This window comes from Oncorhynchus clarkii, chromosome 31, assembly GCF_045791955.1.
Source record: "Oncorhynchus clarkii lewisi isolate Uvic-CL-2024 chromosome 31, UVic_Ocla_1.0, whole genome shotgun sequence".
Taxonomy (NCBI): domain Eukaryota; kingdom Metazoa; phylum Chordata; class Actinopteri; order Salmoniformes; family Salmonidae; genus Oncorhynchus; species Oncorhynchus clarkii.
In genome coordinates, this window is record NC_092177.1 from 17454308 (window position 1) to 17480301 (window position 25994).

At 43.2% G+C, this 25994-nt stretch overlaps 3 protein-coding genes across 7 annotated transcripts in view; 2 read left to right on the forward strand and 1 right to left on the reverse strand.

Moving 5' to 3' along the window:
* Positions 1–808: 808 nt before the first annotated feature.
* LOC139390644 (PABIR family member 2) lies at positions 809–9582 on the forward strand. 2 transcript variants are annotated; one of them, XM_071137906.1, is made up of 11 exons: positions 809–1094; positions 1924–2167; positions 2554–2632; positions 2729–2782; positions 3236–3279; positions 3477–3531; positions 4041–4142; positions 4250–4335; positions 4482–4546; positions 7387–7498; positions 7735–9582. In XM_071137906.1, the coding sequence occupies exons 2-11, from the start codon at positions 2058–2060 to the stop codon at positions 7877–7879; spliced, it is 852 nt and encodes a 283-aa protein (XP_070994007.1). In that variant the 5' UTR covers positions 809–1094; positions 1924–2057; the 3' UTR covers positions 7880–9582. The 2 variants fall into 2 exon arrangements, with proteins under 2 accessions (XP_070994007.1, XP_070994006.1); XM_071137905.1 differs by having other exon boundaries at positions 954–1094; positions 3477–3554; positions 4040–4142.
* A 190-nt stretch (positions 9583–9772) lies between these two features.
* Positions 9773–16130, reverse strand: LOC139390983 (motile sperm domain containing 1). Of its 2 annotated transcripts, none has more exons than XM_071138425.1 (6): positions 16032–16130; positions 12730–13309; positions 12520–12595; positions 12045–12277; positions 11622–11783; positions 9773–11296 (listed from the first exon to the last, which is right to left on the reverse strand). In XM_071138425.1, exons 2-6 carry the CDS (start codon positions 12881–12883, stop codon positions 11265–11267), a joined length of 657 nt encoding a protein of 218 aa, XP_070994526.1. In that variant the 5' UTR covers positions 12884–13309; positions 16032–16130; the 3' UTR covers positions 9773–11264. The 2 variants fall into 2 exon arrangements, with proteins under 2 accessions (XP_070994526.1, XP_070994527.1); XM_071138426.1 differs by having other exon boundaries at positions 12730–13340; positions 16032–16118.
* A 1831-nt stretch (positions 16131–17961) lies between these two features.
* Positions 17962–25994, forward strand: part of LOC139391052 (integrator complex subunit 6 like) — a 29703-nt gene continuing 21670 nt past the window's right edge. For all 3 annotated transcript variants that reach the window (XR_011629559.1, XR_011629560.1, XM_071138535.1), the window contains exons 1-2: positions 17962–18255; positions 18372–18449. Coding sequence is in view for 1 of the 3 variants with exons in the window: in XM_071138535.1 (XP_070994636.1) it covers positions 18145–18255; positions 18372–18449 (189 nt within the window). In the remaining 2 variants the exon portion in view is untranslated. The remainder of the gene's footprint in view (positions 18256–18371; positions 18450–25994) is intronic.

Genomic DNA, 25994 nt, shown 5'->3' on the forward strand with positions numbered 1-25994 from the left:
TTAGTCCCGGTACCGCTTGCCGTGCTGTAAAAGACTTGGGTGGCTGGAGTTTAAAAAAATAAAAAAATAAAAATAAATGAGGGCCTTCCTCTGTCACTGCCTGGTATAGAGGTCCTGGAGGGCAGGGAGTTCGGCATGGGCTGTATGCACTACTTTTTTTTTTTTTTTTTGAGGGGCCCCGTGTTGAGGGCCAGCGTGGTGGATACATTGTTGCCTACCTTACCACCTGGGGGTGGCCCATCAGGAAGTCCAGGATCCAGTTGCAGAGGGAAGTGTTCAGAAGGATGTTACAGACTACTAGAGCCACACACACACACACACACACACACACACACACACACACACACACACACACACACACACACACACACACACACACACCACAAGAGTGTATTATAGTTTATTTTATTTCCCAGCATTTAAAAAATTATTTCACAGAATAGGATTTGGGGGGTGCATTATGTTCCATAAAGATTGTTGTAATGATTTTTAATTTCACAAGTAGTAGTTATTACATATTTCTAGAATGTAATTGATTGATGAACATTTACGTACAATTTTATCCACTGTATATTTATTACATAGGCCCAAGCCTACTCTTCCAGAAGATAATGCAGTAAGGCCATGGCTGCCCTTCTATCGTCAACAATATGTAACAAACGTTTCTTCAAACGTGCTAAATGTGGCACACATTATATAGATCAAGTGTCTGGAGGGGTGACCCGTCATAACAATTGAGCAACATCGTAAATTCATATAAATAGAAACTTGGGCTGTTGGACTGTATGACGTCTGCAGGAAATAACTCACAATCGCTGCAGCCATTGGCCAGTTGTCTGCTTTTCAAACGGGCACATTAAATACTTTTTATTGGATCCTTCTGCAGTCGGTCAGCCTGAAAGCACCAAAAGGGGCGGGAAATTTGGTACTGGTGGAGCGTTCTCGGCTATTCCAGTAGCAGATTGATTAACAAAATTGGTCATCGACTATAGCAGCTAGCGACACTTTTTCCAAAGTATTGTGAAGGGAAATGCTCGATATATGGCTGAGGGAGAACTATACAAGTTATGTAGGTTGATGAACCTCTGAACATGGTAATGTAACTTTCAAACTAGCATAGCTTCATCATCACATCACCATTTGATTTAGTTAACGACGTTACCGTTAACTAACGTTAGCCAGTTGGTTTGATATCTCATTATCTTTCAGCTAACTCACGTTAAATAGCTTTTGCCGTTCTATATACAAGCTGATAACGAGACGTCGTTATACAAACGATATAGTCCTTTTGGATTGTATCGTTTCAATTGTCGATATGGATTCATTTGGCTAACGTTAACCTGTCTTTCTAAACAGTTGGCTACATTTCACTTACTTGCTCCTCGAGACTAGCTAACGTTAACTGGGAACCACTGTTTTCACGCACTTTGATATCGAAATAGTACCCCCGTAACAGGTTGATAATAGTGTAACAGATTGAGACTGAGATTACGGCTAGAGAAACGGTTATCTTGCGAAAATGCTCTCCTGACCTGCTACGAAAATCACTTTGTATCGAAGTGCGGTGAAGAGGGTTTCCCAAACTCTGTCGGTGTGGGGAAACGTTGGCTAAGGCATGGTTAACTCACTAGCTAGTCTAATTAGCAAGTACCATAGCTAGCAAGCAATTTGGCATTGTCTGTAGATAGCTAGGCTAACTAGCACAGGCCAGGGTTCTGTGTGAGTTCTGATTCGCTTGCTAGCTAGCAGCAACAAATACTAGAAGTTGCCTTAGCCAAAGATAACCGGAAGAATATTCACGAGTGTCACTTGCTGGAACTTAAACCAATAGAAAATTGCACGAGCCTAAACAAACATGAAACTTGTTGCTGGTTAACTCCACGGGTGGGCTATGTTTGCCCTATTCATGTCGGTGTTTTTCAGATCCATCAATCAGCATTGGAGTAGTTGCCTACATAGAACGTTGCTTTGCGTCACCATGTAGCTTCGCATGGGTGGCCTGGAACGTCGCAGGCGTTTCTGAAGACATCTTGAATCAGCTAAAAGAGGACACCAGGATGAGCAATCAAGAGAAGATGGAATTGGACCTCGAAATCCCATCTTCACTAGTTCAGAGTGATGGACAACTGAGACGTTCCAACAGTGCCCCAATGATAAATGGCCTAAGGTTTTTAGAACATTTCTTCTCACTTGTAATCACTCTGCACGTAACATACCTTCAGACTTACGATCTAGTCATCATTCAACTACCTTATCTGCTGTGAGGTGTGTGGACAATTCAGTCATGCAACAGAAAACCAGCAGAGTTAACAAGGCCACCAGTCTCTTGAGATCAGACTGAGTTGGTAGTATAATACTCAGACTCTCAGTGCATTGTAGTCAATGTATATGTCCCAAATGGCATCCTATTTCCAATATAGTGCCTAACTTTTGACCAGAGCCCTATGGCACCCTATTCCTTACATTGCACTACTTTGGTCAAAAGTAGTGCACTATATAGGGTGCCATTTTGGACACCAACGTGGTGGTGTTAATGTGTCTGTCCTTTTCTAGTGAACATTCCCAGGTGTTCCAGAGTGAGATTCTATGCAGCAGGAGAAACAGCACCACTGTTGTCAACCGCCCTAATATAGTATGGAAATGAAGAGTATAAATCAAAATAATATGCTTGTACTCTTACTAAGTAGTATCTTATAGACTGGGTGATTCATTGAAGTCCATCTCGCAGGTCCCTTCATCGCCCATTCGTGTCCCCAGCACTAGGCTTCATCAGCTCAAACAGGCAAGTACGACTGCATTGCACGCTCATTAACCCAAGCTATTATTTTAGCTGCTCTGCATGTCAGCCCCTTATCCACAGGGAGTGTATGTGACTGCAAAACATGCAGCCAGGGGCTACACTTAAAATGTATTATATTTCCTCGCTGTCAAAATGTGCAAAAAGGTCTTCTATCCATTGTTTTTGGAATTTGATGCTTTTAATGACTGATGACAAGCTGGACAGAGTGAAGAGACTAAATACATTTCTATAGTTTAGATTTGGTTTGACATTTCAATGTCTAAATGGCACCCTATTCCCTACGTAGTGCACTATTTCAGAACTCGTGGTCTCAGAGCAATCTGATTTTGTAATATTCTCCAACAACTGTTGACTGGACTTGTCTGTCAGCCTGTTTGAACTGTAGGTAAGACACCATAATATCACTCACCAACCTCTTGTCTATGTTTCTTACAGGAGGAAGGTGTAGATTTGATGAACAGAGAGACTGCCCATGAACGGTAAGATGCATGCATTGAGGCTAGGCAGTTGGTGATGGAATTCAGTTTATTGGCCTTCAAGACATTAAGCTATTTATTTATGTACCACTCTGTCATAAGATATTGTATACTTTGTCAATAACTGGTTGATTGTCATTGGCTCAACCCTTTCAGGAAAAAAGGTTGGTTTGTTTAGATGCATTTCTTGTCTACCACAGGGAGGTTCAAGCAGCCATGCAGATGAGCCAGTCCTGGGAGGAGAGTCTGAGCCTGGTGAGAAATGATGATGCTCCCATGATAACCAGGAGATTTCCTCATCCATAAACAGTAGGCATATGCACTCCACCATTTGAGGCTCTCACCACTTCAGCATTCATGTATTTAGGCAGAGCACTAGCATGTAAGATACATTTGGCTTCATCCCAAATGGCATCCTATTGCCTACGTAGTTAACTACTTTTGACCAGAACCCTATGGACCCCGGTCAACTAAAGTAGTGCACTAAATTAAGAATAGTACTGTTTGTGATGCTGACTTTGAGTTTGCATTTTGTTTGATCGGCTACCTCCCCACTGTTGTACTGGGCCAGTGAAAGCTCCCCTCTTCTCCGTGTGACCAATAACATGCTACAGCCAATGTTCTCTGAAGAACAGAATCAGTTGGTAGTATAATACTCCTCCAACCACCATATAATTGAATTGTTACATTTATGCAGATTATATTCTATCTTCCTTGTGCAACCCCCCCCCCCCCCCCCCCCCCCCCCCCCCCCACACACACAGAGCGACAATGACTTTGAGAAATCTGCATCGTCGTCTCCAAAGCGGATAGACTTTATGCCCGTGTCCCCTGCCCCATCCCCTACTAGAGGGATAGGGAAAAAGGTATGTGCATCCACTGCAGCTCTAGTACTGATGCCTGGCAGATGGAACCAGAAATGTATCTCTGGCAGGGTCCTGGCTAATCATAATATTTCCTCTCCAATGAGCAGCAGTGCTTCTCCCCTTCATTGCAAATCCTGGTGAGCAGCCATGGCCTATCCCCCAGCCCTATACCTAGCCCAACGCGACGCTTCAGGTGAGTGCTCTGACTAGGGCTAGCTCTTATCACTGACAACTGCCATTCATAGTCATACACCACATTGTCATTACACTATTCATCAGTTTGATTAGTGAGTCACTGCTATAAATGTTGCCTGGTTGGCGGTCTTCTCTTGTCTCTAGCCGGCGGAGCCAAAGCCCCATTCACTGCATCAGGCCCAGCATCCTGGGGCCCATCAAACGTAAAGGTGGGTCAACCCTTATGTATTCTTTCACAGGTCAAAAGGCATTGTTAATGCCACATACATATATGGAGTGTACAAAACATTAAGAACACCTGCTCCTTTTCTAGCTTTAATATTGTGGCTTCGATCAATGAAATTGTGCCCAACTCAGTATCAGGTAGGGATTCTTAATGTTTTGTTTACTTGGTATGTCTCATGCAGGCATACAGTACATTTGGAGAGTATTCCCTTTTTCCACCTATTGTGATGTTACAGCCTTCTAAAATTGATTTAAAATATTTTTAAAATCTACACACAATACCCCATAAAGACAAACTGAAAACAAGTTTAGAATTTTTTTTGCAAATGTATTTAAAAAATAGAATTGTCAGACTAGAGGTCGACTGATTGTGATTTTTCAACGCCGATACCGATTTATTGGAGGACAAAAAACAGCCGATTAATCAGCCATTTTTGTTTGTTTTTTTTTTAAAATTTGTAATAATGATAATTACAACAATACTGAATGAACACTTATTTTAACTTAATATAATACATCAATAAAATCAATTTAGCCTCAAATAAATAATGAAACATGTTCAATTTGGTTTAAATAATGCAAAAACAAAGTGTTGGTTGGAGAAGAAAGTAAAAGTGCAATGTAAGAAAGCTAACGTTTCAGTTCCTTGCTCAGAATATGAGAACATATGAAAGCTGGTGGTTCCTTTTAACATGAAAAAACCTAAGTTTTAGGTTGTAGTTATTATAGGAATTATAGAACTATTTCCCTCTACCATTTGTATTTCATTAACCTTTGACTATTGGATGTTCTTATAGGCACTTTAGTATTGCCAGTGTAACAGTATAGCTTCCGTCCCTCTCCTCGCTCCTCCCTGGGCTCGACCCAGCAACACAACGACAACAGCCACCATCGAAGCAGCGTTACCCATGCAGAGCAAGGGGAACAACTACTAGAAGGCTCAGAGCGAGTGACGTTTGAAACGCTATTAGCAAGCGCTAACTAGCTAGCCATTTCACTTCGGTTACACCTGCCTCATCTCTGGAGTTGATAGGCTTGAAGTCATAAACGGCGCAATGCTTGACTCACAACGAAGAGCTGCTGGCAAAACGCACAAGTGCTGTTCGAATGAATGTTTACGCGCCAGCTTCTGCCTACCACCGCTCAGTTAGATACTTGTATGCTCAGTCAGATTATATGCAACGCAGGACATGCTAGATAATATCTAGTAATATCATCAACCATGTGTAGTTAACTAGTGATTATTATTGTTTTTTAAGATTAATGCTAGCTAGCAATTTACCTTGGCTTACTGCATTCACGTAACAGGCAGTCTCCTTGTGGAGTGCAACGAGAGAGGCAGGTCGTTATTGCATTGGACTAGTTAACTGTAAGGTTGCAAGATTGGATCTCCCGAGCTGACAAGGTGAAAATGTGTCGTTCTGCCCCTGAACGAGGCAGTTAACCTATCGTTCCTAGGCCGCCATTGAAAATAAGAATGTGTTCTTAACTGACTTGCCTAGTTAAATAAAGGTATATAAATGTTATTTATTTTTTAATCGGCAAATCGGCGCCCAAAAATACAGATTTCCGATTGTTATGAACTTGAAATCGGCCCTAATTAATCGGCCATTCTGATTAATCGGTCGACCGATAATTCAGACCCTTTGCTATGAGACTCAAAATTGAGCTCCGGTGCATCCTGTTTCCATTGATCATCCTTGATGTTTCTACAACTTGATTGGAGTCCACCTGTGGTAAATTCTATTGATTGGACATGATTTGGAAAGGCACACACCTGTCCAAGGTCCCACAGTTGACGGTGCATGTCAACGCAAAAACCAAGCCATGAGGTCGAAGGAACTGTCCCTAGAGCTCCGAGACAGGATTGTCTAGTCACAGATCTGGGGAAGGGTACCAAAAAAAACTCTGTAGCGTTGCAGTTCCCCAAGAACACAATGGCCTCCATCATTTTTAAATGGAAGAAGTTTGGAACCACAGAGACTCTACCTAGAGCTGAGAACCTCCCCAAACATGGTTCTCTGGTCTGGTTGAAACAAAGATTGAACTCTTTGGCCTGAATGTGTCACGTCTGGAGGAAACCTTGCACCATCCCTATGGTGGTAGCAGCCTCATGCTGTGGATGTTTTTCAGCGGCAGGGACTGGGAGACTAGTCAGGATCGAGGGAAAGATTAACGGAGCAAAGTACAGAGATCCTTGACGAAAACATGCTCAAGACCTAAGACTTGGTTAACGGTTCATCTTCCAACAGGACAACGATACTAAGCACACAGCCAAGGTAACGCAGGAGTGGCTTTGGGACTGGTCTGACTGTCCTTGAGTTGTCCAGCCAGAGACCGGGCTTGAACCTGATCGAACATCTCTGGAGAGACCTGAGCGATATTCCCCAGCCAACCTGACCGAGCTTGACAGGATCTGCATAGAAGAATGGGAGAAAGTCCAAAAATACAGGCTTGCCAAGCTTGAAGCTTCACACCAAAAAGATGAGGCTGTAATTGCTGCCGACGGCGCTTCAACAAAGTACTGAGCAAAGGGTCTCAATACTTATGTGAATGTGATACCATTTCTAAACCTGTTTTTGCTTTATCATTATGGGGTATTGTATGTAGATTGGGGGGGACAATTGAATCAATTGTAGAATAAGGCTGTAACTAAACAAAATGTGGAAAAAGTCAAGGTCTGAATACCTTTCCGAATGCACTGTACATGCATACATCAACCCCTTTAACTTTTGGAACTTAAGGTGAGTGGGCATTTTGTGAGTTGGTGTTATGTCCTATGGATGTTAGGTCATCAATAGAGAACCGTCTTTGTCTTCTGTAGGGGAGATGATGGAGACTGAGAGCCAGCCAAAGAGGCTCTTCCAGGGGACCACCACAATTCTGTCCTCTGATGTACTTGTGCCCCAAGTCCAACTGCCAGACTTCACCTCCTGGTGAGTTACCCCTGCAAACTCATTTTAGCTACCCCTGCAAACACAGTTTACAACTGTTTAGCAATGGCTGCCAATGGTCTCTTGACAAGACTATTTGTTTCACAAGTTGAACAGTTTCAGTTCCCTCTCTGCCATTAGGCTAGACCTTGCACCTCCATATGATGAACATTATCACAAGGTGACTCATTGAATATCTAACAGTTTGCTTGCTGAAATGGGTATTTTCTTCTCGCCAGTCTCTCTCCGCCGGACGTGCTGGACGGCAGCCTTAGCAGTGTGGGTTCTTCCACTGGCTCGCCATCTAAGATGGAGGGCATCTCTCAGTCTCCTTCCTCCAGTAACTCTCCCTTCAACCCCCTCCAGGACCACTCCCCAAAATGAACAAGGGAACATGAGACTCTAAACAAGAGTGAAGGCATGAAAGCCACCTCAACTGTATGACCCCCCCCCATCACTTTGCTTTAGCTAATGTGGGAATCCCTTCCCATGCTGTTTGATTTTGCTAGGCTGTTTGCTAGGGGAGGAGAATCTTGGTGTTTGCATTGAAAGGAAACCAAAGCCCTGGATGTGAGCTGTGGCCACACCATGCTGTAGTAGACTACATGGTGCTGCTTAGCCCCACAGTGACCAGAACAGCCAAGTTGTCTACCCTGCATCACATCACTGTCAGCTTCCAGCCCCATCCCCTACTTCATTTTCCAGCTTCACACTGGAGGGACTGAACACTGGATGGCGAAAGTCGCTCACTAAGTCAGTTTTCCTGTTTTCCTTATAGAAAACTAATTCTCCAGGTGTTTTTGGTGTGCACAAAACTGTCTGCAGGTCTTGTATGAATTAAAGGATATAACTTGTTGTTCCCATTTTGTAATTATGTATATAATTTTTCATGTCAGTGTCATTAGTTTTATGTTTGATTGGCTGAGTGATGAATGCAGGCGCACAGGGCTTCAAAAGTGAACTGACAATTCTCTCGAGGGGATTGGAAATGTTCTTACTACTTGTCATTATACTGAAATAACAGTTTTCAGTTTATATCCTCAGTAGTCCCCAAGATGTGGGGTATTCTTCTGGTTAATTTTCTAAATTTGGCACTTAATCTGGCCCCCCTCTGGTATTAACTACAGTTGCCAGTGGTTTGGGTCATGTCTACCCATCCCTGCAGATTTTACTAGGAAGGGAAGTAAGCGGAGGGCACACAGACTGGGGTCTCTGAGTCCTACTGCCTGGATATATCTGTAGACCTGCAGGATGTGCAACAAAATTTAGTTTTTACTTCTGAAGCTTTTTGGAAAATAATTGTGTTCTTGTTTGAAGCTACTTTGTAAATGTAACTGACTTTTTTTAGGCTACATTATTGCATTTTATACTGAACATTAGAGTAGCTCACCCTATTCTCAATACTCTGCAATTAAATCAATAGATTGGTTTAGGATGAGCACACTGAGGTAGAGGACAGAACATGGTGCCATTTCAAAAGGGATTCAGTGAGTGGGCTTATGTCGGTCTACTGTGGTCAACATTTGTCCGAAAAGCTTTGTGCAGAATGTGTCACTGGATTGGTTGGTTATGAATAACATTTGCAATGAACATTCATAAGCAATACCAAAGGGTTATCAGGGGAACTGTGAAGGCAAACTTCAGTTATACACTGATTCACAAATTCATTGTAAGGCTGCTGTAAAACATTTGGGTTAAGTAATTTCAGTTCAACTCTTACATTTGATATTTTCCCCTCGTTCAGGGTATGGTGTCTTTACAAAGGGCGGGGGAGACTTCATGTACAAAAGTGATTATACATTTTCATTGATATATGTAAATGAAACAGCGTTGTGAATATCTTTAAAGAAACTGCAAGCTGGTCGATCAGGTATGCTTGCACTGCTGTCAACGTAATTGGTTTAGGTTTAGTAATTGTGTTTTTTGTGGGGGGGGGGGTTTATATCCTGTTCATGTTTCAATTAGTCTGAATGTCTAGGGCATGAGATCGGCAAAGTAAATTAAGTGTATATGGATGGGTCGTAGACTTGTTAGACTGCTTGCCAAAGTTTTGAACAAGGGTAAATAAATTGTCTATTTCCATTCAATGACTTCTGGTTGTTGGCAATGTTTAAATGTCTTGCTCATCTCTTTTTGGCCTCTTCATAATGACAAGTTTTTTTCAGAACAGTGAAGTTTTTTTTCAATTTAACCTTTTTTACCGGAGTCCTGCTGAGACCAAAGTCTCTTTTGCAGATGAGCCCTGTGTACACAAAGCAACGCAATCATAGAAAAACATTCAGTGAAAAGGCTTTATTTGGTTTAAGTTGAGCAACAAAGAATCAGATAAATGTGATCTTATACAAATGTGTAAGCAAGGTTTGAAATTGTTTAAGTCAAACATCTGTTTGGGCTTCTTGCGGTCAATCTGCAATTTATGTTCCGGCCATCTGCTCAATAAAAAAATTGGCCCGCAGCTGAATCAAGTTGATGCTCCCTGCCCTAGAGGCACAGATTCATCAAATTTCAGAGTAAGGTGCAAAAAAAAAAATGTATGTGGAAGTCTATGCAGGAGGAAGTTGTTGCTGCCCATTTCTTCATAATGTGTTTGGCCTTGTAGCCATGACCCAAGCTTCCAGTCACTTGTGGACCCCTCATCACTGGCTCACTAGTGCTGAGTAGGTGAACTAATCAGACTAGTATAAAGAGATCGCCTTACTATCTTGTGCTGATTCAAGACTTTATTAGGCATTTGATGGAATAACATTGACATTGTACAGCAAGTAAACGGATGTCTTTCATAGGAAGAGGACATTTCCTTTGGTCACATTTTAAACCTTTTTTTTTTGTATATTGTGTCTGGAAAAGTAACACTTCCATTCAGATAAGTAGCCACACGTGCATGTAACTGCATTTAGTCAGATTCAGTCAATACTAGCTACAAAAGAGTATGTTGTTTTATTCTAAGCAGACAATATTAAGATGTGGTTACAGGTGAAGACAAAAGTTTTTTTAATGACAAAGCTGCAATATGTACTTTTTAGATGACCTGACTAAATTCACATTGAAATGTGAGTTATAGCTGTCACTCACTGAAAGTCTGAAGCGGTAGATCTGTTCTATGTGCACTTTCTATGCTTCCCGGTAAGTTTCTTAATTTAGGTTTTGTACACCAGCTTCAAACAGCTGAAACAATATTTTGGGTTACTGAAAATATATTTCACAGCTGTTTTGACGGAACAATGATTCTCTACACTAAACACGTCTCTTCATTGTCACAAACAAATTAGGCAAACTATTTGAATTTCAGCAACCAGAAAATGGCAGAGCGATTTCTACATATTGCACTTTTATGTACATGAAATCACAACTTCAAATTGCCCTAATGTGTAACAGCAAATAGCTAACTTAACAACTTCACCATTGTCTGTTACTTAATGGCCATGGAACTCCACACAGACACAGGATATGAAGTCAAACACAATTTAATGACCCACATGTTTTTATACAAACCCTTCCTCCAACGGCCGCAGACCCACACAATGCCCTCCTTCCAGAATGTTATTTCTGTGCCCGCTGCATCAGAGGTCTCTTGCTTTGTATCAGTCAGTATTATGTTTTTATTTCAAAACAATTAGATGTATGTTTTTGGGACAGAGGAAGGGGGAATTGACCGGATACCCCCTCCCCCTCAACACTACCCTCTCAAGCATGTAGTTGCCTTGGGTGAGTGAATGTTCTCTTCTGTATCCTCTTCTCCTCGTTCTCTCTTTCCAGCCCCCATAGCACTTCATGTACGCAGGATAACCATTGTAAGAAGACCTGTAACATAGATAAACAATCAATTCTCAGCAGGATTATGCTCCAGCAGTATCACACACACAGAATGGATAGAACAAGAGTAATCAATGCAAACCCCATAGTCTAGTTTAGTGTACTGCTTTTGACCAGGGCTTATAGACCTCTGGTCAAAAGTAGTGCACTATATAGGGAATAGGGTGCCATTTGGGACGTAGAAGACAACGCGTGTGGGCTGAGTGACTCCCATGAAGTATTATCAATTCATATCCATTGAAATTGGTGATAGAATAAAACATAAAGAGCATGCAATTGTTCATCAAGGGTTTGCTCTCTCCCCCTGGCTCACCTAGAACGTAAGCAGCTACAAGTTTCTTGGTAACACTTAAGTGGAGGTAGACAGGCACGGTGGATTCTTGCTCCCCCAGGGTGGGCAGCATGAGGGCAGCCATACACACCAACCCCAACAGCACCGTCAGCAGGCTTGGGCCCCCAGACTGAGAGCGGCTCTCTGTACAACACACACACCATAACAATCCACTGCTCTCACTTCATCACTTCCATATTGTATTGGTGTCTGGCACCACCTAGTGTCAGGACAATATAATGACATGCAGTGCCTCCATTTCAGTTAGTTCACCTAAACAACAAATGTAGCCTGCATAATGTTGGCTAATATATTTTTGGTCTCAGGGTACATAACACACTTAATAGGTATTGATAGCTAAGTTTGGGCAAGATATCCCTTTTCAGCGGCGAGTCATACTCCTACCTGTCTGGAAGGTGGTCTGCTCAAAGAAGACGCTGTCTGCTAGCTGTTCCCTGATCTGTCGCTCCTCCTCCTGGGGCCGGGGGCTGGGGGGCTCCTGGGCAGCCGAGGGCCTCAGAGTGGCCGTCACTTCCTTCCGGCCCAGGGCCTTCCTCTGGCTCTGCTCAGACACCTGCAGCCGGAACTTATCAGATACCCCATAGTGACAGGCCCGCACATCTTTGTGTCGAATCACTCTGAGAACAGACAGAGACACACAGAGGAAAATACAAGGTGAACGATAAGAATATTTGACTGGAATGACTGCATTTTTTAAGCAGAAGCTTGCTTCCAATTAAATCATTCTCTATTATTGCTTGCTATTTCATAAGTTGCACTCAGGCTTGCAGGGGCACATCATGAATATCATGTCCTTCATTAATATGCCTTAAAGGTGGGTAACTGATGGTCCTAGTTACGACAAAAGCTTATTACTCACATGTCAACACAGCACTGTGGTTTGACGGCTCCGGTGGCATCCACCACGGTATACTTGTTGGGCGCTGTGCATAGCACTGACCAAGAAAATAAACTGAATGAGTAGTGTATACTCTACAGTATCAATGTGGTTCTCTTGAATCCTTAATTGATGGCTAAAATGGTTCTTATATCAATACCTAGTTATCTTGAAACCCAATGTTTTATTTACCTTTGAACTTGAGGGCAAACTCATAGGGGTTGTAGAGGGTGAGAACCTGCTTGTGGGAGGTCTGCTCGTCCGCGTAGAAGACAAGCTCTGTGGGGAACACGAACACGGGAAGGCTTCCTTCCACTAGCTCAGGCTGTCCACTCTGCTGCTGCATTGGCTCCAGCTGAGCTCACTCCCCAGTCCCTTTCTCTCGTCCTATATGTCTGGCAGGGCCCTCTCTCTGGAAGCTCTGCAGGTGCGTCTGGCAGGGCCCTCTCTCTGGAAGCTCTGAAGAGGTGTCTGGCAGGGCCCTCTCTCTGGAAGCTCTGCAGGTGTGTCTGGCAGGGCCCTCTCTCTGGAAGCTCTGCAGGTGTGTCTGGCAGGGCCCTCTCTCTGGAAGCTCTGAAGAGGTGTTTGGCAGGGCCCTCTCTCTGGAAGCTCTGCAGATGTGCCTGTCAGGGCCCTCTCTCTGGAAGCTCTGGAGAGGTGTCTGTCAGGGCCCTCTCTCTGGAAGCTCTGCAGGTTTGTAACCTCCCCTCACGTGCAGATGGTCCTTCCCACTCACCCTCAGCTTCTTAGCAGGATAACGTAATGCTGCACCCTGTTAAACAACAACAGTCTCAGTGGTGAGACTTCATTCCAACCAAGTACACCACAGATTAATGACTAATTGTGTATAGTTATAAAGTAACATCAACACTATGAAATAACACACATGAAATCATGTAGTAGCCAAAAAAACTAATCAAAATATAGTTTATATTTGAGACCCTTCAAAGTAGCCACCCTTTGCCTTGATGACAGCTTTGCACACTCTTGACATTCTATCAACCAGCTTCATGTGGAATGCTTTTCCAACAGTCTTGAAGGAGTTCCCACATATGCTGAGCACTTGTTGGCTGCTTTTCCTTCACTCTGTGGTCCAAGTCATCCCAAACCATCTCAACTGGTTTGAGGTCGGGTGATTGTGGAGGCCAGGTCATCTGATGCAGCACTCCATCACTCTCCTTCTTGGTCAAATAGCCCTTACACAGCCTGGAGGTGTGTTGGGTCATTGTCCTGTTGAAAAACAAAATGATAGTTCCACTAAGCGCAAACCAGATGGGATGGCATATAGCTGCAGAATGCTGTGGGAGCCATCCTGGTTAAGTGTGCCTTGAATTCTAAATAAATCACAGCTAGTGTCACCAGCAAATGACAGATTTCCACCGGTATAATGTCCATTTCTCGTGTTTCTTGGCCCAAGCAAGTCTCTTCTTCTTATTGGTGTCCTTGAGTAGTGGCATCTTTGCAGCAACTCGACCATAAAGCCTTATTCACGCAGTCTCCTCTGAATAGTTGATGTTGAGATGTGCCTGTTACTTGAACTCTGTGAAGTATTTATTTGGGCTGCAATCTAAGGTGCAGTTAACTCTAATGAACTTATCCTCTGCAGCAGAGGTAGCGCTGGGTCTTCCTTTCCTGTGGCGGATCTCATGAGAGCCAGTTTCATCATAGCGCTTGATGGTTTTTGCAACTGCACTTGAAACTTTCAAAGTTCTTGAAATGTTCTGCATTGACTGACCTTCACGTCTTAAAGTTTGCTTATTTGAGATGTTCTTGCCATAATATGGACTTGGTATTTTACCAAACAGGGCTATCTTCTGTATACCACCCCTAAAACCCCTATTATTTCGCCACTATGGCCTATTTATTGCCTTACCTCCCTAATCTTACTACATTTGCACACACTGTATATAGACATTTCTATTGTGTTATTGACTGTACGTTTGTTTATCCCATGTGTAACTCTGTGTTGTTTGTGTTACATTGCTTTGCTTTATCTTGGCCGGATCGCAGTTGTAAATGAGAAGGTTAAATACATTTTTTAATAGAAAAAAATAATACCTTTATTACAACACAACTGATTGGCTCAAATGTATTAAGAAGGAAATACATTCCACAAATGAACTTTTAACAGGGTACACCTGTTAATTGAAATATACCTCATGAAGCTGGTTGAAGGAATGCCAAGAGTGTGCAAAGCTGTCATCAAGGCAAAGGGTGGCTACTTTGAAGAATCTCAAATATAAAATATTTTTGGATTTGTTTAACACTTTTTTGGTTACTACATGATTCCACATGTGTTATTTCATAGTTGTGATGTCTTCACTATTATTCACCAATTCAGAAAATAGTAAAAATAAAGAAAAACCCTGGAATAAGTAGGTGTGTGCAAACTTTTGACTGGTACTGTATATGATGATGGTAAATATTTATAATCCATATTTCATCCCTTCATTAACTTTTCATGTGACATGATAAGGGAGACTGTATTAATTTAGAGTTGGAGGTTATTCCATTGTACCAATGCCAGGACCTGTGTACAATACAATGGGAAAACATCAAGAATAAAGCATTTGTCATCAAGAATAAAGCATTTGTGGTGTGGTCACAAATGTATTTTCATTTGATTTGAAATGGAAAGAACCTGTAAATATTGGTCAGACTGTATGTAAATAGTATCTTAATAATAGCCTATTGATGGGGGTGGGTGTTGACACAGTAGCTTAAAATCTGCAGTAGGCCCATATAATTTCTCTTTCAATAACATAGCAACATGGCTAATCACGTGAACATGTTTTGTTATCTTGGAGAATTTCAGAACTGGACGAAACCCATTACTGTGTGAAATTGTTTCGCAATAGTTTTGTGAACTTTGAATAACGCACCAGAGGACAAAATATCGACTAAGTGATTAATTAAATTATTAACACTGAAAACTGTACTGTAGCTAGGCAGTTTTTGTTCCAAATATGTTAGCTGAATAGCAAAATTTTAAACGGTAATCTTAGCTAGTTAACTAGTTACTTTACAAATCCAAAGGTAACGTTACATACGACATTATACGATCTAGCTAATTAGCTGAGACTAAATATAGTGCACCCCAGTCAATCCATGCAAGTGACGTGTTGCTGATTAATGCCAAATAATGTTTGGCTTGCTAACTAGTTACACGGATTTCATAACAATAACAAGCTAGTTAGCTATCAACATAACAAAGTGGTTAGGTAACTTAGCTAGCTGAGTGATTGGGGGGTGAACGCTTTCCAACTTGACTGTACACCAGATGTTTATATAGCTAACGTTACGTACACCATGATCTGCCAAATAACGTCGTTAGCCATCAAAACAAAGACGCATTAACGTTAGCTAGCAAGCGAACCTCACTGGCAACCGTAGCTATTTTTGTGACAGGCTAGCTGACACAAGCAATGTCATTCCAAAAATGGCATTTGTATCTGAATAATTCATAGGAATTGTTGCAAATAGTAGTGTTTTACCTTATTGTCGTCAAATTGTGGGGGTATTGTTTTGCAGAGCCCACCCTGTTTTCTGTCGTTCTTTTCTTTGTCAATACTGCAGGTCACGCTGTGAATTCTGGGATATCGGAGGGAGAAGGAATTCCGCCAGAGTAGATTCATTACGTCATCAGTGTTCCTACGGTGACATTATAATATGAAGTATGGACACACTGTACTTACCTGCTGTTAAAGCCACTTTAAATCAAATGTGTTAACTGGGCAAGACTTGATTCCTTGTCAAGCACTATTTTTCTTGATTGAGTTAGTTCATTGCATTCTTTTGTTGCATGCTGTCATGTGGCTGGACCACATGTTCTACTTAGAACCTCAGAGCAGGCCTTGATTCAGTTAACTCTTGACAAAGTCTGAAAGCATACTCAGTACTGGTGCAATTATAATACGAATACTACGAATAATGGTATCTTAAAGTCACATATTATTTGCTTTAATAACAACCTTTATATATATATATATATATAACACTCTAGACCACTTGTGCGTGCACAAATGATTCTGAACAGGTGACAGGCCCATGCACCTGTCAATGTGCCTGCATTGATATGTAAATGTTGATTAAATAATAGTTAGGCAAAATAATAAATAGTAGGCAAGTGGTAGCTTGGTAATACCACCTTTAAGATGTTCTGCTCTACTGTATTATACACGTTTTATAGGCCAAGGTTGAAAACATTCAACATTTGTGTTCAACAATATAGTCAACAAATGTCAACATTTTTATTAATTGAGACCTATTGAAACACCAGGCTTGCATAATGCATAAACTGTTCATAAACTCTGTAGCCCATAAAGCTATGTTTGTGTGTTGTGTCATCAGTGATTATTATGCAAGATTGCTCACTTCCTGTAACCGATAAAAGGATCTATCGTAAATCTGCATGTAAATGTACTGGCAGCTATCACAGCAGTTTATTTTACTGCCTGCTACGTTTAGGTTAAGGACAGCAAGTCGACAACCCTCCCTCTCCGTCATATTCAGCCAAGTACACTAGTCTCTAGTTAAGACAGCCACAAAGTCAAAATTGGCAACGACAAAATAAGCTTATTAGCAGTGTGGTAAGGTTAGGTAAATCGAATTGCAAGAAGATAAATGGTAGAAATGGGCGGGGTTTAACCATAATTATGACTTTGTGGTTGTGTTAACTAGTGACGACCCAAACAGGCAGAAGGGCGGTCGTTGCATATGTCCCTGACCAAAAAAACTAAAAAGGTTTTGGTAAACGGTGTGGCTCCTACTGTCTTTAAAACGTGTTCTACAGAAATTACACAACGATTCCCAAGTAGCAGAAACATCAAATAAGGAGCCATGATGAGGCAGCAGCAGAACATTCACCTTCGTGCAAGCACGCATTCGCACTGGAGCTTTTGCATTTTGCAATATGGCGCTTCGAGGTGCTGCTTGCACAGAGATTTAACATGGAGGGGAAGGTGAGGGAAGGCACGATTATTATCAAAATCGTACGGTGATGCGACTCTCTCGCACCCTCCCCCACCAAGACAGCAAAACGGGAACAAGGGGTCGTCATCCTTTATGTTCAACCATCCCATACCACTAATTAATACTCGCAAATGATGAGGTCATATTGCTTTTTTAGTATATGTTGTATGTATGTGAAGTCATTACAACGTTATACTATGCAGAATAGAGTGGCCATATCATCAATATGTGTATTAATGTATCTTCTTGCAACAGTACATGTATCCCCTCTCTGAATGATCCTCTGCTTAGCAGAACAAGAACCGAGAAACCATCTCGACCTCATTATTACATATTTATGCACGGCAGGGAGTGGCCACTGTGGTCAGGCTCAACCAATACGGTCGCAGCGGTGAAAGGAAGGCGTTTCACTCTGTTCGGAAGATAACTTCTCTAACAGCGCTAACCCAGCAGTGCTTAGGAAAGACAGATAGAGTCAGGCAGCGGCAAGGGGTGGCTGTACGACCCTCTTTTGGGGGGGGTCTGATTATTACAAAAAAATATACACACATATATGCATGCCCCGGCCGCAAGATAGGTCATATGACGATAATAGGTATTTTAGAAAGCATATAGCTATATATCTATACATTTAAGATGCCTATTTTACTTTTCCTGATAGACACGTCCGCTTCTATGAATCAGCGCACTTATTTGGGTACGACGTATCTGGACATTGCTAAAGGCGCGGTTGAGATCTTTATGAAGGTAAAGAATAATTTTACCCCAATTTTTTTCAGCTTACTATTTGCCTTGATAGTGTTGAGGGTCCCTTTGACATATTCAGTCGAAATTAACATGTATTGTTTCGTTTTCTTTAACAGCTGCGTGCCCGAGACCCGGCTAGTAGAGGCGACAGGTACATGCTAGTTACATTCGATGATCCACCATACGGAGTTAAGGTAAATAAATACTGTTAAATTGTTTTATATGTGATTAAGACGCGGATATTTTGCTGGCAGTGAGACTTTACTGTCCCTCTGGTTTGTAGCTGCGGGTTGGGCGGCCTCCCGGTGGCGAAAACGGCAAATTTTTGTAAAAAATATCCGCAGACCGGTGCAGCGCTGCCTCTGAACATGGCGGACATTTTGCTTTTGTGTTGGGAGAGCTCTCGGGCGCTGAGATGGAGGCGGAGAGATATATTATCTATCGTGACGTCTCTATTTCTGTGCGCTAACTCATCCTGGATTGGTCAACTGGCCTGCACCTCTTCACGAGTCCTCCTGTTGCATTCGTTCTGTGGCTGAACTCTATGCACTCGCATTGGCCAATGTGGACTGGGCGACTCAAACTTATTTGATTTGATAAAACCTCCTTTATCATAGAACATGATGATGTTCACACGACACTCAATATTTTCACCTAAATCTGAGTTTACACCGTAAGGTGCCCATTCTGTAGTTTACACTATCATAACTTCATAATGATCAAATGCCCTTATAAAGTGTCAACATCATAACCTCCCCCAGTCTGTATACACACCATCATCATTAAAATGGTTAATGTGAAGGTTAAAGGTTAGAATAGGGAGGTCTCAAGGATCAGGATAGAGATGACCATTTCCCAATGCCCCCACCCTCAGCCTTGCACTCTTAGTATAAACAGGGTCCCTTTTCTTATATAAAAATAAAACATCCTAACCCATGCCAATAATTAAGCAACAGGCAGAGGCAGCAGGTAGTAATGTTTACATAATCAAATCAAATTTTATCAAATCAAATTTCATGTAATAATGTGGCATAGGCACATAAGCACATATGACTCCTTATGGGTAGTTATAGACTGTTCTTTCTGCCACCACCGTGCAAGCAGTACCGGTGCACTAAGTCTGGAACCAACAGGACCCTGAACAGCTTCTACCCCCATAAGACTACTAAATAGTTAGTAAAAATAGTTGACCAATAGCTACCCGGACTATCTGCATTGACTCTTTTTGCACTAACTCTTTTTGACTCATCACATATGCTGCTGTTACTACTGTTTGTTATCTATCTTGTTGCCTAGTTACTTTATCCCTACCTATATGTACATATCTACCTCAATTACCTCGTACCCCTGCACATTGACTTGGCGCTGGTACCCCGTGTATATAACCAAGTTATCGTCTTATTACTTGTATTATTACATGTTTTACCTTTTCTATTATTTCTCTATTTTTTTCTCTCTGCAATTTGGGAACGGCCCGTAAATTAACATTTCACTGTTAGTTTACACATGTTGTTTATAAGGCATGTGACAAATACAATTTGATTTGTTTTGATATCCAATTCAACTCTGCCCCAAAGCAGGAAAAGATGGAGTGACATATGTTCTCCATTTTAGTGTATGTGAGTGGCAGCTAACACCAACATTCTCAAACATGGAAATAATATTTCAATGACAAGTTTACAACAATTAGATGTGACTGTTCGAATGAACCCATATGAATCATGCAGTCACTGCAGCAGCTAGCTTTATCATTGGGATGTCAGTGTAACATTACACCAGACTTAGGAACATGAATAAGCAGTTGAGGCTAACTTGCTGTCAAGTATCTGACAGCATTTGTACATTTTAGTCTTTTAGTAGACACTCTTATCCAGAGTGACTTACAGTTAGTGCATTCATCTTAAGATAACCATGTATTAATCCTATATGAATTCCCTGTCACATGTCTATTCATGCACTCTTGTTGGGGATGGGCACATATTTTGTATAATAGTCAAATGAGTAGTGCTGATGTGCATTGCATGTAGCCTATGTTATAATGAATGTGTAAAGGCCAAGTGTATGAAACTGCATTGTTGCTTCTTTCATGTACAACATTGCCGATGTGCAGAAGGTGTGCCTGCATCAGTGTATGCTGCTGTAGTTTTGTGGTTTGACAGTGACAGTACTGTAGAGTGGCTTATTCCCTGGCACTTCATTAGCTTTGTCTCTCTGGCAGGTGGCCAGACATCCTCCCAGGGCTTTTCTACACCCCCCTCCCTCCAATGCATACACATATCGCCTCCTCCTTCTCCAGGTCTTCTTCCTCTCCATCCAAGGATAGGTGGTGGTTCATTAGCTATTCCATTTCACATTCCTTGGTGTCAGAGCTTGTTCAGTTTCTGTTTCTGAATTAAATTACCAGATAGGCCTATAAAGCTTAATTGTCTTCAGAATTTTCCTTGAGGGCATTTTTCCTGATTTGTTGCATATTAATGGATTATTATCAAGGGACTTTTGATGAAACTATTCAAAAGCAGAAGTGCTAAGCGTTCTGGGAAATAACTAGCTAACTGCATGTCTACTGAATTTTTTTCTATGCAGTTTGGAGAGAAAGCTCCTCCCTGTGTTAGGTTTTGACAACCAGACGAACAGATTTTGCCCAACAATAACCCAGCCTGTAATGTCTTGCCTACATTGCCTGGTGCGAGATGGAATCTGACTACTGAACTTCTGCACTTCTACTGAGCAGTTTGACTGTTTAGCCCTGTTTTATTATTCATAAGCTATTCAGCCACCAATAAGAGAGGAGTTCCATGGAGACGCTGCTGGATAAAGACAATGCTGTCTTTTCCTCCTCCCCCTGAGTTCACTTGTTGTCTCGTTCCTGGACCGTCGAGAGGAAGGTCATTCTTCTCTTCCTCCTCCCCCTGAGTTCACTTGTTGTCTCGTTCCTGGACCGTCGAGAGGAAGGTCATTCTTCTCTTCCTCTTCCTCCTCCCCCTGAGTTCACTTGTTGTCTCGTTCCTGGACCGTCGAGAGGAAGGTCATTCTTCTCTTCCTCTTCCTCCTCCCCCTGAGTTCACTTGTTGTCTCGTTCCTGGACCGTCGAGAGGAAGGTCATTCTTCTCTTCCTCTTCCTCCTCCCCCTGAGTTCACTTGTTGTCTCGTTCCTGGACCGTCGAGAAGGGAAGGTCATTCTTCTCTTCCTCTTCCTCCTCCCCCTGAGTTCACTTGTTGTCTCGTTCCTGGACCGTCGAGAGGAAGGTCATTCTTCTCTTCCTCTTCCTCCTCCCCCTGAGTTCACTTGTTGTCTCGTTCCTGGACCGTCGAGAGGAAGGTCATTCTTCTCTTCCTCTTCCTCCTCCTGCCCCAGCGCTGACATTACTTTTCTCACTTGGATTTTTTTTCTCTTTTACACTCCTTTCCTCTCTAGCATGACATGTTATTAGGCAGGAGATGTGTACTGTGTGTACGATATGCATGCTGAAGCAGTTCATCCACGTTCTGTCATAAAGAGCACATGTTCAACTTCATTAAAAAACGTGACAGGGTTGACCGTAAAAGGGTTGACAATTTCATCTTAAATCAGCTATAAATCCCCTTGTTACAGGAGGAATGGAGTCTTGTTGTCTTGTTGTGTTCAACAAGGAGTGGCAATTGAGTTCATTGTTAAAACATTTCTAGCCTGTCTATCTATGGGTAACAGGGTTGACGTGTTATATTCAACCCACTCAGTTTTCCATCACAAAATGGCCAAAAAAAAGATGTTCAATGTTTCTTTTGAAAAAACATTTTGTAAAAGGAATAGTTTCACCACATTAAAACGAGAGTTCACTTCACGTAATAGGACAGACACAAATGAATCACTAATCACATGAAATAGATATAATGTTCAGGAAAGACTTTGTCAAAGCAACAAGATAACTAGGGCTTTATAATGATAGTGAAAACCTTTGGAAATGTTAGGGTTAAGTGGGTTACAATTTTCCTGGAAGTCACAGAAGGTGCATGGGTGGACATGTCAATATGCTGAATTTTGGCATTTTAGCAAGTCGTTATTCATATAAAAAAATCGGATTAATTGAATTATCCATGTGGTCTATATTACAGGCCACTTCATTTAATATAACAGGCTTTTAAAATTAAATAACAAAGGGATGCAAAAGGCAGTCTTTTCGTGAAATGACTCCAAATGTTTAACATTGTGTTATAATCATTCAGGCTTGTGTTTACACATACCCGACCGGTACATCCAGTGCTGTCATTCACATGTCTGACCGGTACATCCAGGGCTGTCATTCACATGTCTGACTGGTACATCCAGGGCTGTCATTCACATGTCTGACTGGTACATCCAGGGCTGTCATTCACATGTCTGACGGGTACATCCAGGGCTGTCATTCACATGTCTGACTGGTACATCCAGGGCTGTCATTCACATGTCTGACGGGTACATCCAGGGCTGTCATTCACATGTCTGACGGGTACATCCAGGGCTGTCATTCACATGTCTGACGGGTACATCCAGGGCTGTCATTCACATGTCTGACGGGTACATCCAGGGCTGTCATTCACATGTCTGACTGGTACATCCAGGGCTGTCATTCACATGTCTGACGGGTACATCCAGGGCTGTCATTCACATGTCTGACCGGTACATCCAGGGCTGTCATTCACATGTCTGACGGGTACATCCAGGGCTGTCATTCACATGTCTGACTGGTACATCCAGGGCTGTCATTCACATGTCTGACGGGTACATCCAGGGCTGTCATTCACATGTCTGACTGGTACATCCAGGGCTGTCATTCACATGTCTGACCGGTACATCCAGGGCTGTCATTCACATGTCTGACTGGTACATCCAGGGCTGTCATTCACATGTCTGACTGGTACATCCAGGGCTGTCATTCACATGTCTGACTGGTACATCCAGGGCTGTCATTCACATGTCTGACGGGTACATCCAGGGCTGTCATTCACATGTCTGACTGGTACATCCAGGGCTGTCATTCACTTGTCTGACTGGTACATCCAGGGCTGTCATTCACATGTCTGACTGGTACATCCAGGGCTGTCATTCACATGTCTGACGGGTACATCCAGGGCTGTCATTCACATGTCTGACTGGTACATCCAGGGCTGTCATTCACATGTCTGACCGGTACATCCAGGGCTGTCATTCACATGTCTGACGGGTACATCCAGGGCTGTCATTCACATGTCTGACGGGTACATCCAGGGCTGTCATTCACATGTCTGACGGGTACATCCAGGGCTGTCATTCACATGTCTGACGGGTACATCCAGGGCTGTCATTCACATGTCTGACTGGTACATCCAGGGCTGTCATTCACATGTCTGACTGGTACATCCAGGGCTGTCATTCACATGTCTGACTGGTACATCCAGGGCTGTCATTCACATGTCTGACTGGTACATCCAGGGCTGTCATTCACATGTCTGACTGGTACATCCAGGGCTGTCATTCACATGTCTGACGGGTACATCCAGGGCTGTCAGTCAGTAATACAATGTGCATATAAGGAAGACTTCTGCCCTCTTCTTATGGGATTCTGGTTTAGGGCCACACATCCTAATAGTCATTCCTTGACCCTGTCTACTAAGGACTTTACTCCCACTGGGGCCTGTAGCGGGGCCTGTAGCGGGGACTGTAGTGGGGACTGTAGCGGGGCCTGTAGCGAGGTCTGTAGCGGGGTCTGTAGCGGGGCCTGTAGCGGGCTCTGTAGCGGGGTCTGTAGCGGGGCCTGTAGCGAGGTCTGTAGCGGGGCCTGTAGCGGGGCCTGTAGCGGGCTCTGTAGCGAGGCTCTGTAGCGGGGTCTGTAGCGGGGTCTGTAGCGGGGCCTGTAGCGGGGCCTGTAGCGGGCTCTGTAGCGGGGCCTGTAGCGGGGTCTGTAGCGGGGCCTGTAGCGGGGTCTGTAGCGGGGTCTGTAGCGGGGTCTGTAGCGGGGCCTGTAGCGGGCTCTGTAGCGGGGTCTGTAGCGGGGTCTGTAGCGAGGTCTGTTGCGGGGCCTGTAGCGGGCTCTGTAGCGGGGCCTGTAGCGGGCTCTGTAGCGGGCTCTGTAGCGGGGTCTGTAGCGAGGTCTGTAGCGGGGCCTGTAGCGGAGGTCTGTAGCGGGGTCTGTAGCGGGCTCTGTAGCGGGGCCTGTAGCGGGGTCTGTAGCGAGGTCTGTAGCGGGGCCTGTAGCGGGGTCTGTAGCGAGGTCTGTAGCGGGGTCTGTAGCGAGGTCTGTAGCGGGGTCTGTAGCGGGCTCTGTAGCGGGGCCTGTAGCGGGCTCTGTAGCGGGCTCTGTAGCGGGGCCTGTAGCGGGGCCTGTAGCGGGGTCTGTAGCGGGGCCTGTAGCGGGGTCTGCACTCGTGTCTGAAACCTACTCCGCTTCACTGGCTGTGAGTCTGTGACCCCTTCCCTTTGTCTTCCATATGATCACAGCTCTTTGGGCTTGTTAAGCAGCCTAGCTTTCACTGCAGTGATAGCTCTGATTTCTACCATGCTCACACTGCTCTCATCTCCTGCTCTCATGACCAGTTAGTTCATCACCACCCTTCTGAGTCAGAAATGCACAATGACATGATGCTTTCTTTTTCCATTCTACTGAATGGGTATTGGTGCTTTCTGGTGGTGCTGTCTTGCCTGCTCAAGTTCCATGAATCAAGACCTCATCACGTGCCTTCAACCTGGCACATTTTGGATCTGCTCCTTAACTAAAGGATCATGGGAATTTAATGTTTTTTTTTTATAGGAGTCTGCTTTCTCATAACTGGGGCTTTTGCGTGGAACAAGTTGTTATCTGTCTGTTTATGGAAAGCGGTCTCCTGTCCTGCAGTCAGTATGTGCAGGAACCCAGCATGACTTAGCCTAGGCCCCAGCTGCTGTATCCTGGCTCATAGACTGCCACTGTTCTATCGGGGGTGGGGGGACCTAACTATATTCAGCTGCTATACCCTGGCTCATAGACTACCACTGTTAAATTGGGGGTGGGGGGGCTTAGCTATATACAGACACAAGTACATATAACAGATTTTGATAAAAAATCATTCATGATGATGTAATCACTTTTTTCATTGTGAATTCGATGTTGTCTTTTTCTTGGCACTCTAACTCGGTGTCTGGGTTGCCGAGAGACATTTGAAGACGATGATGTCAGTGCTATAGGCTAGCTCTATGTCTTGTGTCATGTTGTATTCCTGTTTCACCACATGGCATGAAGCGCAGCCCACAAATAAATAGCCTACCACAATATAATGTTGACAATCCAGTCTCAATATCCTAACCCTTCCCCAAACGTCACAACATCAGCATAGTGGAGCACATTTTTTTCTAATGCATACATCCTTGACCCTCTTTCACTCTTTTTCATGTCTCCCTCCACCTGTTTTCCCTCCCTTTCCCACCCCACCCACCAGACAAGGGACTCTGGTTGCACACTTATACAGCCTATAATGAATGAATTGTTGATTTGGAGGGGGGGGGGAAGAAGGTTGGGCAGGTAAAATTGAATTACTCTTTCGTTTGAATTATTGAGTGTGAGTTAAGAGTTCTACGGCCTACCAGTAGGGCTTTGTCTTCAGTTCTACAGCCTACCAGTAGGGCTTTGTCTTCAGTTCTACAGCCTACCAGTAGGGCTTTGTCTTCAGTTCTACAGCCTACCAGTAGGGCTTTGTCTTCAGTTCTACAGCCTACCAGTAGGGCTTTGTCTTCAGTTCTACAGCCTACCAGTAGGGCTTTGTCTTCAGTT